The 16690-nt window shown below is 44.4% G+C and overlaps 2 protein-coding genes across 12 annotated transcripts; one reads left to right on the top strand and one right to left on the bottom strand.

Annotated features, from left to right (window-relative positions):
* Positions 1-466: 466 nt before the first annotated feature.
* LOC123045074 (protein HGV2) lies at positions 467-4557 on the bottom strand. The gene is made up of 6 exons (XM_044467997.1): positions 4274-4557; positions 3032-3267; positions 1905-2114; positions 1735-1825; positions 1179-1416; positions 467-1055 (listed from the first exon to the last, which is right to left on the bottom strand). The coding sequence occupies exons 1-6, from the start codon at positions 4492-4494 to the stop codon at positions 660-662; spliced, it is 1392 nt and encodes a 463-aa protein (XP_044323932.1). The 5' UTR covers positions 4495-4557; the 3' UTR covers positions 467-659.
* A 2253-nt stretch (positions 4558-6810) lies between these two features.
* Positions 6811-15828, top strand: LOC123045075 (uncharacterized). 11 transcript variants are annotated; one of them, XR_006421043.1, is made up of 13 exons: positions 6817-6972; positions 7060-7137; positions 7239-7310; positions 7788-7886; positions 8729-8815; positions 8909-9517; positions 9606-10067; positions 12893-12954; positions 13051-13150; positions 13838-13917; positions 14010-14300; positions 14424-15121; positions 15474-15828. XR_006421043.1 is itself a non-coding variant. In XM_044467998.1 (12 exons), the coding sequence occupies exons 1-12, from the start codon at positions 6889-6891 to the stop codon at positions 14458-14460; spliced, it is 2061 nt and encodes a 686-aa protein (XP_044323933.1). In that variant the 5' UTR covers positions 6811-6888; the 3' UTR covers positions 14461-15828. The 11 variants fall into 11 exon arrangements, 7 of the variants coding, with proteins under 7 accessions (XP_044323933.1, XP_044323935.1, XP_044323936.1 ...); XR_006421045.1 differs by having other exon boundaries at positions 14424-14513; positions 14601-15828; XR_006421044.1 differs by having other exon boundaries at positions 14424-14513; positions 14609-15828.
* Positions 15829-16690: the final 862 nt, after the last annotated feature.

A 16690-nucleotide genomic window follows, 5' to 3' on the forward strand; every position in this document is an offset into this window, starting at 1 on the left:
TTGCTTGATGCCACTAGCAAATATACTTTGCAGCCCATGATCCTATATGTAAGATTCCTCCGTGTGTGTCGGTCCACACACCCAAAAAAAAAAAAAGATTCCTCCGTAGATGTCTCTCAAGGAAATGTGAACTCGATGGTATCTTGTTTTCGCTTTTCTTTTGGTTAGCTCTGTTTAACCATGCCAGACGAGACATGCAGTAGCCGCTGTGCATCAGTGTGGCGATGGCAACTCAGCCCGGCCGGCTTGCAATGAATATCGCTATACCGCTCAACATCGGCAGCGAAGCATGCCAAGTGTAAAGTTATTCAGTACACAACACAGATCAAATAACCAGTGAAATGTGCCAAGATAGCCTTGCTCAATTGCGGCACAAGAGATTATGACAGAGAGCAATCACTAAAAAAATAAGATCACATAGGTAGAAACACGCATTTGGAAAGCACAAATCGCCTTACATGCATCAGACACCAACAACTGTCTCGCTTGATAAACTTATCACCAGTTCACGCTACTAGTACAACTTAAGAGAAGATGGTTCCCGCAATTCACAAACATTTTAACAACTCTAAGTTTGCTTTAAGCTAAACAGGGCCAAATATGGAGCTCACAGATTCCAGCAAGTTACTAACACGATGTAGGGCGAACGAAAATGAACTCTACTTTGATACGGAACCCTCGCCATCTTGCCCCGTGGGGTGAACATCTGAGATGTTGCTGCTGTCGCATTTCACAGACGGTGAATCATCTGCTGCCAGTCTCTTCGAACAAGGCTCAGCGGAAATAGGCTTGATATTAGCTCGCTTGATGCCTCTGCCTACAACACCAAGGTCGGTAACAGTACTTCCAGTGCTTCCGGATGTTGCTGCTGTAGACATAGTTGGGGAGTCAAAGCCATTGTTTACTCCACCCATTTGTGAAGAAGTCAAAGATGCAGCTCTTGGTGCCACGGCATTGCCAGCCTTCTGCATAAACCCTGCCTTTGCGGCAATGCTTTTCATAATCTCCTCTATTTCAGAGCTTGGGGTTGCCATTGCTTGCTCCAGGTCTTCAAGCTGAACCAAAACAGTTCAGATATCTCATTGCTCATTATGACAAACATAAACATTTTCACTCATACATCAATAGGCTGAAGACAAAAATAAAGTTGATAAGATGAAGGAATCTAGTTTAGTTACCTTCTTCTCAAGGTCAGGCAATATACCAGTAACAACCTCCAGCTCATCTTCAATAGACAATTTCTTTGAGTCTCCATCAGCAGTAGATGCACTGTCACCTTTATCAGCCAACAAGGTTTCCTTCGCTTTTTTCAGGCTCTCTAAACGTGACTTGCACAATGAAACAGCCTTTGCACAATATGGGATCGCATCTGCAATCTTAGATGCCAACTCATAGACCAAACAAATGCGGAAGTGTCTAGCACTGATTAAGGAAATTAGCAAAGAAAGAACAATAGTCTACAAGATAACAGTATTATATAACTGACATTTTCCTCTGGTCACAGTTAATAGCCACATTAGACTTGCATGTGCATTTACGTAAGTGAAAAGGTACCCGTGAGACATTCAAATCAGTAGAATTACCCACATCATCCATGGATAAGAAAATAATAAAGATAACTTCAGCCACATAAATCTTCAGCTAATAAAATACGCACCAGTAAAACCAAGTATGCCGCTGCATCATACCACTACATGGCAGACAATGACATTATTATTACCACAAGGAGGATACAGTTCAACAATTCGACGATGGTCAGGCTCAACCAAATGCTCCAAGATGGCCAAAGCTTTGAAGTAGTCACCAAGTGAGTTGTCTATGTCCTCTGCAAACAAATGTAGGGCCATGAGTATCAAGACCACACACTAGTTTACTGCAGGAGTAACTAAGATAACAGAGATTACCTCTTTCCATGGAGACTTCAGCTAGAGCAGAAAAGATTTTCACTTTCTCCATAGTGTTGTCTGGATTCTTCTCCACTATTGCCCTTGCAATATCTAACATTTTCCAGGCTAGATCCAAGTCAGAATCATCTTCTTCTCCCCCCATCTCATCACCATCCTTGTCACTCTCACCATCTACATCCTCCTGATCTTTCTCATTTGAGTTTTCACCTAATTAATGACTATGTCAGTGTTTACCACGGTAGGAAGAAGAGCAAGAAGCAATATAGCTAAAGTAATGATATACATTCATACATAGAACCAATCAGCATAATGTGATCATTTTTTATCAATATATATAGTCATGAGCAAATAACCAGAATTCTCATGGAAATGTGAGACAGCGATTATTCACATTTTGCAAAACTTACATAGCACAACTGCAGAAGTAGGGGAACTTGCAAGAACCATGAGATAAGCACGGAGGTCAACCCACTTCAAATATGGAACCCAAACAGAGGAAGGACTAAGGAGGAAGGGCCAAAGGCGGTTTACAAAGCATAAAACCAAGGCCTTGCAAAGTGCACAATTTTAGACGGCTAACTGCAACACATTCAAAGTTTCATGTACCCATATCTGTCTAATTTGGCATTGTCATCCATGTGTATGGACAACAATGGCAGGCATAAAATATTTAAAGCTGGAAGGAAAATATCTGACAAAAGGAGAAGGCAGGCAGACAACCACACAACATATTGTTGATCCATAACAAGCTTTTGAATGAGCAATCAAAGCATACATTTTACTACCTCTGAAATCATCTGCTAGCTATAGCATAAACTTGTTTTAGACGTTTAATCAATTAACAAAATCACTTTGATGAAGTGGATGAGAAGTTGAGAACTCAAGAAATAACTATGAACACTACATACCTCCAAATAAGACTCAGCATTTTGCAGCACATGAGCACATTACTGATTAACATCTAATTGTGGATAGCCTCCAGTCGGTACAACGAGAGGAATATAAAGAAGTCTTAAATCATAATGACCATAATGTTACTAATATAATAATATGTCCAGATTAATGTCCGTCTTCTGGTCTATAACTGCATCTGAATCTACTTGGGCAAAGGAATAACAACACACCTTCTTCAACACCACCTTTGTCTGAAGATGGATCATCATCTTCGATGTTGCTACTGGATGCCTTTGAGTTTCCACTATCTTTATTGGTTGTGCTCTTCTCTGGTTCTTCATCTGGTGCACTCTTTGGAACATTACCCAAAGGATCGGTCTCCTCCTGTGATTTGTATAGCAAGGCACATCCATATTTATAATACGTGCTAGCACACTCTGAAGCAAGTTCTCCATAACGTTCAACCCTGGTGACAAGACAACAAAGCCGTACATTTTTTCAGTGTATCATTGTACAGGTATTAAGGGTACAGCATAAGAACATGAACGGTAACGTGATCTGAGATGAAACAGACTAACCAGAGCTAACCACCACAATGGTTCCATCAACCATTTTAATGACACAAAGTGCTAATTATGCTCTCTATTGACTGTCTTTTATAAAAAGTTCACAACTGATTGGCGCTTGCACAGCCTATGAAGTACAATTCTGAAGTAGGATGAATAAACTATATAACAGTAAATATTTGTAACTAACCAGTACTGAAGAGGCATGTACACATTTCTCAAATAAGATAGCACCTAAGCATCAATTAATTACACTTAGATTTAATGCTCATCCTAGTATACACATCAAGCACCAATTGCCAACATAACCTCACAGTCAAGGGGCCTCAGGCCAAAGCAAAGCAACCAACAGGACAAACCACATATAAAACACTGCAAGTACAAGCTGAATCTAAACACATCTAATCAGTTTCCAGTAGGTGAATGTTCTCGCAAGCTGCTAACTATGTGCAATTTTGCTTGTTTGCAATGACTAATAGTGCCGGTCAGAAGCACTAGCAGGTACTAGAGAGGCATATAGACATTCCTATGGATAATACCTATTCCCGAAGATGTTCTCATCACAACTCACACATGGCACATCACAACAAACTGGGAAAATCCATATAATTGCTGCCAAATAAGAGTAGGCTCATTGGACCGAATAATCATCTCTCACATCGCATTGCGCTCCCCGCTGAACACATAAATGTAAATACCACAACTGGTGACCACCTTCCTGTAGAATCTCTTAAACCCTGGTAAAACCACCCACCAAACTACATAAACCAAAAGCTCGACAGACCTACCGCCGAAGTAACTAGCCCAGAAGAGCAATGAACTAAATAGACATTAAGCACATGATACATCCATGGGGGAATTTCCGCCGGGCTAGGAGTCGGATCGGTGGGTGGGAGGAACCCTAACCTGATCTCGAGGGCGCGGCTGAGGCAGTCGACGGCGACTACGAAGTCCCCCTCCTCGATGGCTTTGGACCCCTTGTCAAACAGCTCCTCCGCCCGCTCTAGGGTTTTCTCCTCTCCCCCCTCTTTCTCCTCACCGCCCGCCTCCTCCTCGCTAGGGTTCGGGAGCGGTGGGTCCTGGCGCTCGTCTACCGGCGCCACGAAGTTCTCGGAGGACGAGTCCATGGGCAGCGGCGGCGCGGGGCGCGGGGGGGGGGGGGGGGGGGGGGGGTGGTTGTATCGTTCCCTGTCGGCGGCGGAAGCTGCGGGTGGTGAGGAGGGAGGGAGCGGGAGAAGGGGCAATGAAATGGGGAATGTTTCGGGGAGACGCAGCGCCAATTCTGGGTGACGTGAGGGATCCGCCGGGGGGCTGGGGGGGTTAGCTTTTCGGAGTCTGGGCTCATTTGGTCTTGCAAAACTGGGCTTTTAGGGCCCAGAGTGTAAACGTATGTGCTAAAAAGATGCAAAGTTAATTTTTCTACTACTCCTCCCGTTGTTACAAGTGACACGTCGCATGTGCGCCATTTTCATAATTAGAGAATTTTGATGAAATTTCTTCCCTCACAAAAAAAGATATGGTGAGTTTATTTAGGACATGTACAGTGCGCACACGTTGGCTTGGGGGGGGGGGCACTTATTATTGGTCGGGCGAGGCCCATGTAAGCGAGTGCTCGCTGGCGCGGGAGGTACGCCAAGGTAAACGCGAGCCACCTTTAGCGCTCACTGAAGGCGATATAAAGCACTGCTCGTCAATCTCTTTACTTCATATTTGCATGGATTAAATAACACACATGGCTCATGAACTGCTCCATCCCACCCACAACCGAAAACAACCCATCTACCAATGTCACACACGCAACCTTTCGTTGCTTCATGCCCCGTTGGGCCCCACTAGCACAAATGCATAAGAAGCAAACGAAGCTTTCGTGAAAGAAATTGATAAAACAACTAAGCATTTACGCTTGCCTTTAGTTCCCTTGCTATGTTTGAAGTCGCTCGATTTACTTCATCCCATCACAGTGTAAACGTTCGATTAAAATTTGACATATTGATGTCAGCCTCAAACCTCCTACTTCTTGAGTTACACTAGTCTTTTTCGGTGGAAATTCGGGATTTCGAATATGTGAGATACCTTCTTCCGACAACAGCATCATAAGGCGAATATGAATCTGCGAGAATAAAGCTCCTCGTTTCTTATGTTTCAACATGTTGTTTCTTTAGCCTAAAATGGTATGTTGTTTTCTTAGGATGTGTTATTGTTCAAAATTTCAGACAAGTCATGGCATGACAAGGATTTAGTGCTTCACACCTTCAGCTGGATTTGTTGTACAAGCATCCGACAAGTTTGGGTAGGTAACCTACCCATATGTTAACTGAATATGGTTTTTTGCTTACTCAATAGTGTCGTGAATGTGGAAGCTTAAACACCCTTGAATAAAAGAAAAGAGTTCTGCATTATAGGGCACTGCCGCACTAGTGCTTTGTTTATGTATGAGATCATGTTTGCAATGAGAGACAGACGATACTTTTGAACCAACAAATATCAACTCTAGGATGATCTGTGTGATAGTTCTTCTGTGTACATGCACTCCTTTTGATGATTATGTGCGAAAAATTCTCCATTGAGTATTCAAAACTATTGAGTTTAATTGGTTATCTAGATTGATGCCTTGTGAAACACAATTGTAATGACTCACAAGTCACATCCCACCTTCCTTTGCACTGGATCACATCTTTATAGGGCATGCTTTATAATTTTACAGATGTGGCATTTCGAATCCAAAATACTTTTATTTTTTATTAAGCACGAACTTTTACATCAGCAAGTTCCAAGCTTACATTTTTCTGTCAATTGATTAGTTATTTTTTTTGCATTTGTTTTCTTTGATGCTCAATCCATTTTTCTAATATGTAGCATTTTTCTTTGTTACTGATGAACCACCTACGACAACGCGTGGGCACCAACTAGTTTCAGTAATATGTAAATCCAGTGTTGTTGCTTATGTTATATATATGGAGTGAGTATAGACGAAGAACCTGAATGATGCACTTAGCAAGATTTCATATAACTTATTAAAAAACTCTAGAATAATAAAATTTACAATTCAAATGACTTATTTGTAGATGTTCTTATGAGAATACTAGAAATAGGAATCTCTATTCCATTAAGAAGAGAATTTGTAGACCATGTCCTCATGGGATAATAGCAAAAGAATGATATTAGTAAAAAAAAAGTGCACAATAATTAGAAAAATGTAGTGTATCCATTTCAATCAGTTTGCAAATTAGGATAAATGAAGAGTGGATATGGTAATGATATAGTCGTAGTTGTAATCTGTCATTTTTCTAGAGTGGCCTGTTTTGTGCCTACGGGTTCAATTATCCTATGGCATTTTCTCGCGAAAAAAAGTCCTATAACATTGTTGTATCCAAAAAAACTGGCCCACAAAGCAGGTTTGATTTAGAAGGAAAAAAAAACGCTATTCTCCTCAAAGCGGTAGACTGACCTAGGATTTCAGCTGGTGGAGACGGTATCCCCCTATCGAAGCCATCGATTCGAATCAGACCCACGGCGAGGAAATGGCACAACGGCCGCGGTGGCAGGAGAGGCAGCAGCTCGCGCGCCTCTGCGACCTCGTCGCCGACTCCCTCCTTCCCCACCTCGTAAGCAACGCCGGGCGCTCGTATCTGGTAACCGCGGCCTCCCAGCTAGCCTCTCACGCCGCTTGCTCTGTCCTCCCTCCTCTGCAGGAACCCGAACCGCTGGCGACGCGGCGGCCGCAGCTCACGCGGGAGGAAGAGCGGCGCATACTCGTCGCGCTCTCCCGGGTAATCCTCTAGCTTCGATTCGATGATTTGATTTACTGCTGCTTTACGTTTTCCGCTCCCGTCTTCCCATGATTGTTTTGAGGATTTTTGTTTGGTATTAGGTAAACAAGGCAATTCGAGGATGGGACGACGACGAGGTGGATGATGGGGAGCAAGGGCGCGCATGGGATCAGGTATTGCTTCAGACTTCAGTTGCTTAGTTTTTGGTCCCTTTTGACTGTTTATCTCTCTACTACAGTAGTTCTTAGTTGGATTTCCCTGAGCCATTCATCGGTCGCTCTGATGTTTGGTTTTAGGGTTTACCGGATTAGAATTAACGCACCAAACTTGCAAGTAACCAGTAGCACATAAATGTAGTCCGTATTGTAAGATGTCTCGTGTAGCAGCTCGAGTGTGCCAATCATGCGACCAACAGAGTGAGTTTCAGTCAGTAATTAGAATAGAAAACTGAGCTACACATGCTTTCCTTGAAACCTACAGGTCTTGTATATTTTTATTGAGATATTCTGTACCATACTTAATTTTTGCCTTGTATCTTATTCTTATATTTTGTTGAATTCAAACTCATGCACATTTGTATCTATACTTTAGTAAAATGTTATTAAGAGATAATTCATATTTACCTGTTTCATCCCCTTGCCTTTTTGGAGATTGTTTCGTGTTCGGAAGAAGCTCACAGTTGCTGTTTGCCACCTGACTACCATTTTGATGATGGGTTTAGCTGCCTGACCAATATTATCTCCATAGTGGTAAGAACTTCTCATGTGATGTCCTCCATGTTTCATGTTCTCCCCCCACCCCCCACCCCCCCCTGCCAAGCTGCTGCAGACCCGGACACCTGCCCTCATGCACAAGCACCATACTTTAGCCATCAAGGTTTTTTGGCAGCAGTACCTTTTTGAAAGTTATTTTTCTATCAGGCATCACAAACTAATAACACTCATGCTGTGTTTCTTTTCTAATAATAGAACTTGGCTACATTTTATTTTGCAACCTCTTGCTTTGACATTTTTTAGTAATTACTTTTGACATGAGGAGAAGAGCAAGGGTGAAGCTCACAGTTTTGGAATTTGTATCCAATCTTATCGTTTGGTCCATAAGTAGCGATGCCGTGTCCAAACTAAACCTACCTACATGACAATGGATAACATCAACATTGCACCAATAATTAACCTGAGGAACTTGTGGAACTTTGAGTCCTTTACTATTTCAGTATTAGATTGATAATTTGTGGTGCCATCACATCAGGCTATTTATTGGACTCGCTGCTTTCAGGTTTATAATGAAGATATTGTTTATTATTGAAGTGGCAATTTGGCATAATGTTTTGGGCGTGCATCCTATTCATGCCAATTTGCCGCCCCATCTAACATCTAGCATGTGCAGAACTGTGTGTGCTGTTGTCAATATTCTTGGCTTGGCATAACCTTTTGCTTTGGTGATTTTCATCGTTCTTATACCCCATCCACTTAAATTCGTGTTATGAATATTGGCTAGTGTGTTGTTATTTATCTTTCTTTGTGTATTATTGCAGCCCGGTGTATCAAGGCTTATAAACTACTGAACTTCTATGTTACCCCATCCTTTTCAGGTTGGCTTACTTCATCTATGTAGTGATTATATTAAGCATTCAGCTGAGAATATCTTGATGGCCATCTCTAATTCCCTAATGAAGTTTGTATGCTGCTCATGCTCTTCTCCTTGTTTTATGGTGCATAAGTTTCTCTATAGAATTATTTATTTATTATTGTATCTGTTGCTGTGTTCATAGGAAGCCGTTTGGATTCAGTTTGTTGAGCTGGTCTGGGCAGCTATACACACGGTATCAACATGCGCTCATAATCATTCTACAATTAATGCCACCAAAGGTTGTGTTGGTTGTTCATCTGCTGCGGAAAGCATAAGTCATGACACTATGACTAAAAGAACCAGCATTACAAGCTTTATAGCAGTACTCAAACTACGATGTGTCAATACCAGTAGGCAGATAATGACTTGCCTCTTTCGAGCACTACACATTATTCTGAAGCTTCTGAAACTCAATGACTCTGAACTGAAAGATGACTTCATTTGCCTGTCCATTCATCATATTCAGAAGTTACATTGGGATCCTGGTTACCAACTCAATGCCGGGAAAGTTGTCAGCATTGTCACGGATGACCGACATAGTTTGAGTGAAGATTCTGCACAGTTTGGAATAGTGTCAGGCAGTCTCCTCCAGCTCTTGTGCTCTTTAGTTGAGCAAAGTGACACAGAAGACACAGATCGACGAGATATATTTGTGAAACTTGCAGATGTCATTCCTAGATTAGGAACTTTCTTACAAGAGCAACAGGATACCCCCAAAAGTCTCTCTCAGTATTCAAAGCACAAAATATTGGTAGTTTTCATACATTCAGCAATCTTTTCTTACGAAGTTGAAACAATCTGTGACCAAGTACTCATCAATCATTGCTTTCTCAATGCAGATGTTAATGATAAGGCTTAAGCCTCACATACAGCAGAACTGCTCACATATTATTTGTTTGCTGAAATTACTTAGACGCCACTTTCAGAGTACACTCCATGAACCTATGTTCCAACATAGCACTAAACTGGAGAACTGTTTAGAAGGATCCCCATTTTTGTTAAGTGGTGTAGGTTTGGGCGAGCTTCAGGATAAATCTACTTGGCACTTACAAAGGCAGGCTATGTATTTGTTTCTTAGTTGTTCGATAGTCTTGGCTTGCAGTGGAAATGATAGTAGACTGAAATGTTCATGTAAGAGAGATCAATGTTGTCACAAGGGGCAAGGCTGCACTGATAATTGCAACTATTTTGGCTTATCAGAAATCTCAGTTTGGTTTCAGAGATGTTGCTTAGACAAGATTTTGGACTCAAAATCATCAACAGACATTGTTTTATGCTTTCTGCAGTTATATATGGAGGAGGTATGCTTCTGCTCTAAATGCCAGAAAGCTCATTAACTTTGTTCATTGTTCAATGGCAAAACGAGCTTCTGTGTGAGTTGGTCGATTTTCGTTATGTCTTGTAGGTACTAGATAAGTTGGGTTTCATGTTCATACTCATGCATTTCTGCTTCTGTTTGTCTTCATAAGTGATTGTGGTAGAACCAGGGGTCCTACCGGACCTGCTCTGGAGGTTGTAGGGGAAGGATGGAGCGGGGCGTGGCGATGAGCGGGCGCGCCGGCGGCTGGGCGCCGTCGCGATGGAAGAAGATGGCGGCGGCGGCTAGGGTTAGAGGCGGCTAGGGTTCCGGCTCCTCTGGGAGCCGGGCAACAGGAATAATAATATTCTTATTGCTTAATCTCAAAAAGAGTCTTACAACATATATTTATAACCTAGATAACTTGCATACGAATTAACCTAAGATAACTTGTGGGCTAAGATTGCCCGGTGGGCCTTTTACGGCCGTAGGCTAAACCGGTCATAACACTTCTCCCCGCCTGCACAAACAGCTCGTCCTCGAGCTGTAAGGTGGGGAAGCGCTTGCTGAACTTCTCGAGGTGATCAACCAGCGTCAAACACCTTCTCGACAGCTGGGGCGGCCAGGTCAGCGGCGACGGCGTCCTCCGGAATGTAGTCTGTAACCTCCAGGTAGAAGAGTCGCGGGCAGGCATGGCCGGGCGTGTAGGGCTCGTCGCAGTTGAAGCACAACCCTTGGCGGCGACGCTCGAGTAGCTCGGCTGAGGTGAGCCGACGGAACGGGCGCGCCGTGGTCGCGGCGAGGGGTGCCGCGGAAGCCTGCGCAGGCCGACCCTGCACGGAATCCCGCCCGGGTAGCGACCCAGCGGTCCGGGACGGTGATGCCTGCTGGATGGCCACCGCGCGACGCTCGAACGCGCGGGCGTAGTACATGGCTGACTGGAGATCCTGCGGTCCCCGAAGTTCCACGTCCACGCGGATGTGATCCGGAAGTCCACCGACAAAGAGGTCGGCCCGCTGCTGCGCCGTCACGCCCGACGCGTGGCACGCCAGGGCCTGGAAGCGGTCGGCGAAGTCCTGCACCGTGGAGGTGAAGGGAAGGCGACCGAGCTCCGCCAAGCGGCTTCCGCGGACCGGGGGCCCAAAGCGAAGGAGGCAGAGCTCGCGGAAGCGCTCCCAAGGGGGCATGCCGCCCTCGTCCTGCTCGAGGGCATAATACCATGTCTGTGCCGCGCCGCGGAGGTGGTAGGAGGCGAGCCAGGTACGCTCTGATGCGAGGGTGCGCTGCCCGCGAAAGAACTGGTCGCAGGGGTTGAGCTAGTTGAGGGGGTCCTCCGTGCCGTCATAGGTGGCGAAGTCGATTTTGGAAAACCGCGGCGGTGTCTGCGCCGAAGCGCCGTGTCGAACTGGCTCGGAGGAGCGGAGCAGGGTGGCCGGTGGAGCCTGGTCGGAATACTCCGGGTGGCGACCTACGGTGCCGGATGGCCCGTCAAACTGCGGGAACGGGGTCGGCTGTTCGGAAGCCGCGGTGTAGACCGGCGATGGAGAAGACCCAGCCGCCCACGCTGGTATTGGAGATGGAGAGGGCGGGAACCGGACCTGGTTGATGGGCAGGCCGGCCGGAGCGGCGGACGACAGTCCGGCGCTGGGCAGAGGTGGCGCCTGGAGCTGCAGCGGCTGTTGCGTCTGCTGTGGGTAGCGGCCAGACGCGGCGGAAACCGGTGTAGAAGTCGGCGGCCACGGCGGCCAGAGCTGGCCCGCGGCTGGGGACTGCTGGAGGTGTAGCAGCGGCGGAGGCCCGCTGGTGTAGCCCGCCTGGAACGGCAGCAGGGGCGGTCCGCCAGACGCGGCCTGGAGCGGCCAGAGCGTCACCGGGTGGCTCTAGGCAGGGGGCGCAGCCGGCGGGGTGGTGTACGGGCTGGCCAGGTACAGGGAGATGCCCTGGACGGCCGTCACGAGGTCCCGCAGGATGCTGGTCATCTCCTCCGGCATGAATACCGAGGTTGTCGGCGGTGGCGCGGGGGAGACGGGAGCCGGCGGCGTTGGGGCCCCCGCTGTGGCGCTCGGCCCCGGCAGCGTCGGAGCTCCGTTGGTGGTCATCGGGGGGGCGGGCAGCGAGGCGGTGGTGCCGGAGGGCAGCGGCGGCGTGAGTGATGGAGAAGACATGGTCAAACCCGAGTCTCTGGATACCAAATTGGTAGAACCAAGGGTCCTACCGGACCTGCTCCGGAGGTTGTAGGGGAAGGATGGAGCGGGCGCGCCGGCGGCTGGGCGCCGTCGCGACGGAGGAAGATGACGGCGGCGGCTAGGGTTAGAGGCGGCTAGGGTTCCGGCTCCTCTGGGAGCCGGGCAACAGGAATAAGAATATTCTTATTGCTTAATCTCAAAAAGAGTCTTACAGCATATATTTATAACCTAGATAACTTGCATACGAATTAACCTAAGATAACTTGTGGGCTAAGATTGCCCGGTGGGCCTTTTACGGCCGTAGGCTAAACCGGTCATAACAGATTGTTGTCACCTTTTGCGGGTGGTTTGTTTCTTTACAGTAGAGTATTTGGATCTATATTAGTGCACATTGCTAGGGAGTTGCTTTCTATGTTGAGTACATCTTGAGCATCATGCTCATTATTCCTCAATTTTGCTAATGTTTTTCTTTGCACATACAGTTCCTCTCCTCTCCTGTCCCGGTTCGTCCAATGTAAATTGGACTTCAGGCCAAATGCTGAAGCCTTTATCTTCTTAATGCTTTGTTTTATTAGTGTTAACTTGTATTCCTCGTGTTTGAGTAAATGTTATAGTGTTGGGCATATGCTCCTCCATGTTGCAGGACGATATGTTATTCATCATTCTCTTGCAGCTTTTGGATGCTCCGCTTATTTCGTTGGCAATGTAAGCAGAAGATATACCATATAATATTTCATAATGGAAAGTTATGCAGACTGTATGTATGTTTATATAGTTACCACCTTCTGTCCAAATTTGCAGAGATAAGATGGAATCTAAATGGACGTCTGAACTGATTGGTGCCAAACTGTTCTCCATAGTTTTTGACCCAGTTCATATTTTTCATCAATGGCTTTCATTGGTGAGTCAGTCAACATGTTATACATCTTATTCTGCTAGATTCGCTAGATGCTCATTTATCTCTGCAAAGCAGTATTATGACATTCAGTTCTTGTTCATTTGATTGTGCAAATAGCTTCATGCCGTCATGGTTTCTTGGTGACGTGTTATTAAAGATGTAGCAACAAGCTTCCAGTAGTTTATGCAGTACAGGATAGGAGATGCCATCCTATAATGATTTTTAGCCGAGGAATTCTGGTTACTGCACTCCATAGAGTAAGTAGGCAGTTAATTCGTTAGGGCTCTAATAACAATCAAGATAATAGGTCCGGATAAGTGTACATCAGCTACCATAGCTAGAGGTAAATCATCTCTTGTTACTATCTCGTACTCAACTTAAGCATACTGGTTTTCTAAGTGAGTGTGAGACTGTAGGCATCGGTAAATTTCAGATGGTCTATAACTTCAGATTGTAGGAATGCGTTGCAGTTTGCACATAAGTACAAGTAAATATATTTTTATTAGACCTTCCAATCATATGGAGTGTTCGGCAATTTGTAACGACACTTACCAAATGTGTTATTTAGGACTCCTGCGTTTGCTGACCCATGAGTCATTTCTTTTCTATAGATCATCCAAATTCATTCTCCTGTTTGACTGTATAATATACATTTTGAGTTGTTAATTATTTATTGTATTTATTTTGCAGTTGCACTATGATCACTTGGTACTTGTTGATTATCTCATATCTAAAGATGTAGGTGTGCATTGTGCCCAGTATCTATTACGGTCAGTTAGTAGCTTCCATATTTTTTCTGATATAGTCAAATGACAGACACGTGTAGCAACATGGAGTGTGATGTCTATGTCTCTGTTCTCAGGTGCTTACGACTGGTATCCGGGTGTTGGGATGCTTTTGTCGATGATTCAGTTTACGAGGCACAGATACAAAAATTCAACTGTAAAAGGCAAAGAACCTTGAAAAATATAAATAGTTTCACTGGTAGCTCAATGGAAGGCACTAAGTTAGGTTCCTCTCATGACAAGGAAAATAAGAGCAAAGAACAGCTTTTCCTGAGTGCTAAAGTTTGTCTCCTTTCGTTAAAGCAAACTTTGGAAGATCTTCATAAGAAAGATTTATTCCCCTACAATCCAAAGCCTCTCCTTAAAAGGTCCGTGACCATGATGATCTTTTCCCCGCTTAGTTCAGTGATATATTGTTTCGCTTCTACTTTCGCCTTTTTTATTCAACTACCTTTTACTCAAAATGAGCATATAGATAATGTTTTTTGCAGCTTGTCCAGATTTGAGGAGCTCTGTGCGCAGTACTGAAACAATTAAGTTGCACCCGGTGACACGCTACCGTTTCTGAGGTTGAATATTTGGTAATCAGATACTGTAATTTCCTTTGCTGGTTACATGCGTATATATTGGCTCGCACAATTCATTTGGTAACTACAACTTTTAATTAGTACTTCAGTTTATGATCTGGTTTCTTCGATTGGTTGTCCACGGTCTTGAATGCTTCTCCGGCCTCTCTGCGGCGCGGTCTGGCCTCCATTGCCACCCTCATTGCCTGGTCACTCTGGCAACACCACAAGGCTGCAGTCTTCGACAAGATCATGCCCTCAACCTCGGACCTTGTTCGCGCGATCATGGAGGAAGCTCGCTCCTGGGCAGCTGCCGGAGCCAAAGGAGTTGCATTAATCTCTGTAACTTGAACTGATGTTTTTGGGGCTGTGCATCCCCTCTGTCCTCTGCTCACCTAGCGTCCCAGCCACGCCAGCTTGTGTACGTGGCTAGGTCGCTTCTCTGTACTTTCTCCCCTCTATCAATGCAAAGATACGCTCCAAAGCGTATTCGCGAAAATGCTTATGATCTGGTGTACCATCTGAATTGGCTGAATCTTACAATAAGGAAGTTTGTGGCGTCAGGCTGCAGACAATCAGATCCTGCGCTGCACCAAAAGTGAAGTGCTGTTGATATTTTGTAGGTACCTTCTTCACCTAGCTTGCAATTGGCATTCTTTCGCTTTATCTTCATACCTTGCTTTTGCTATATATGAGAATTAGAAAATCCGTCAGTTAAAAGCTTCCATTGGGCATGGCACGGGCCATCAGAATCAGAACAGGAAGAAAGGTATGGTCCACCCACAACATAGCACAAATGATTCAGTCAGCAACAACAATTGAATTTGTGCATACACAACATACTATAGGTACTTAATTGGAAATTTAGGTTGCCATACGAAATGTAAGATGTATTGCAGTTTATAAATACTCCGATGAATGCATGCATATTACATGCTATGATTCATCTCGCCTGAAACCGCATTTACACTGCAGGCTGTACCTCCTCATCTTGATGCAATTTTCTGCCATCCTGGCACTCACATGCAGCTTTCTGATTATTTTGACATCAATATATTCAGAGAAAACAGTACCTGCCTTTCAACTCATTGATCAGCTTCGACCCTTCGAGAGAAAACAGTACCTCTACAACAGGACACGTACATGGGTACAATGACTTGAAAGGCAGTTCCAAGGGTCAGAAACAGAGGTAGTAGCAAGTCAGTACTACAGGGAAGAGTTGTATATGTAACTGCAGTTTGTAGTCTGTAGATATATGTGCATGACAAATTGTACTTCAGTAATGTGGTTAGACTTCAATGCAAGTAAAGCAACACACTATTTCCACCAATCCAGACTCAAAACTAAAATATAGCAAATTAACTGGACACACCAGATTACCTGTCATCTTAAATTGTTATGATGCAAGATTCGCGCTGCTAAAGACATTGTGAAGTAAACTAAAGAGGGTCCAAAACTCTCAACAATTTTACCAATCGGACATACCAAATTCCCAATCCATCATTATCTTTTATTGGCCACCTTGACAGAATGGTAAAATATGTGAATATAACAAGTACTCCCTCCGTCTCAAAATAAATGTCTCAATCTTAGTACAACTTTGTACTAGAGTTAGTACAAAGTTGAGACACTTATTTTGAGACGGAGGGAGTATAGTTCTGTAAGCACCAGCATAATAAGATGCCAATTCAGAACTTTAACAACGGGTCCACACACTGAGCATTGCCCACCATCCTCAAAGTGATGGCCAGACAGAGAGAGTTAATCAATGTCTAGAAAATTATTTGAGAAGTATGGCATTTAATGAGCCCAAGAACTGGTGCTTCTGGTTGTTCTTGGCAGAGTGGCAGTTCAATAGAGTAGGGCGTTTCGGTGCCCAGGCTCATCTGCACCCGGTTAGAAAAAAAATCGTAAAAAATTCAAAACAAAATCAAAAAATTTCAAAAAAAATTGTGTCGTAGACAATTTGATGCATGAGGCCCGCTTAAAATTTTAAGTCATTTTGACATCTGAGAAGCTCTCAGCAAAAAGACAAAATCGGGCCAAAACAGTACATAAACAGTAAACATTTTTACAGACCCCAATTTATCTTTTTTGCTGAGAGCTCCTCAGATGTCTAAATGATTTGAAACTTGGAGCGGACTTCACGCATCAAATTGTCTCTCCCACAAAAAATAATGGATTTTTTGAAT

The sequence above is a fragment of the Triticum aestivum genome, chromosome 2B, assembly GCF_018294505.1.
Source record: "Triticum aestivum cultivar Chinese Spring chromosome 2B, IWGSC CS RefSeq v2.1, whole genome shotgun sequence".
Lineage (NCBI taxonomy): Eukaryota > Viridiplantae > Streptophyta > Magnoliopsida > Poales > Poaceae > Triticum > Triticum aestivum.

Bases quoted from the DNA above. Each gene is read 5' to 3' on its own strand.
- LOC123045074 (XM_044467997.1), bottom strand. From the start codon at position 4,494: ATGGACTCGTCCTCCGAGAACTTCGTGGCGCCGGTAGACGAGCGCCAG. The intron at 1,417-1,734 runs GTATCCTCCTTG...AATCAGTGCTAG, and splicing joins CATCGTCGAATTGTTGAACT to ACACTTCCGCATTTGTTTGG. The intron at 1,056-1,178 runs GTAACTAAACTA...GTTTTGGTTCAG, and splicing joins TGCCTGACCTTGAGAAGAAG to CTTGAAGACCTGGAGCAAGC.
- LOC123045075 (XM_044467998.1), top strand. From the start codon at position 6,889: ATGGCACAACGGCCGCGGTGGCAGGAGAGGCAGCAGCTCGCGCGCCTC. The intron at 13,918-14,009 runs GTCAGTTAGTAG...CTCTGTTCTCAG, and splicing joins TGTGCCCAGTATCTATTACG to GTGCTTACGACTGGTATCCG. The intron at 14,301-14,423 runs GTCCGTGACCAT...TGTTTTTTGCAG, and splicing joins CCAAAGCCTCTCCTTAAAAG to CTTGTCCAGATTTGAGGAGC.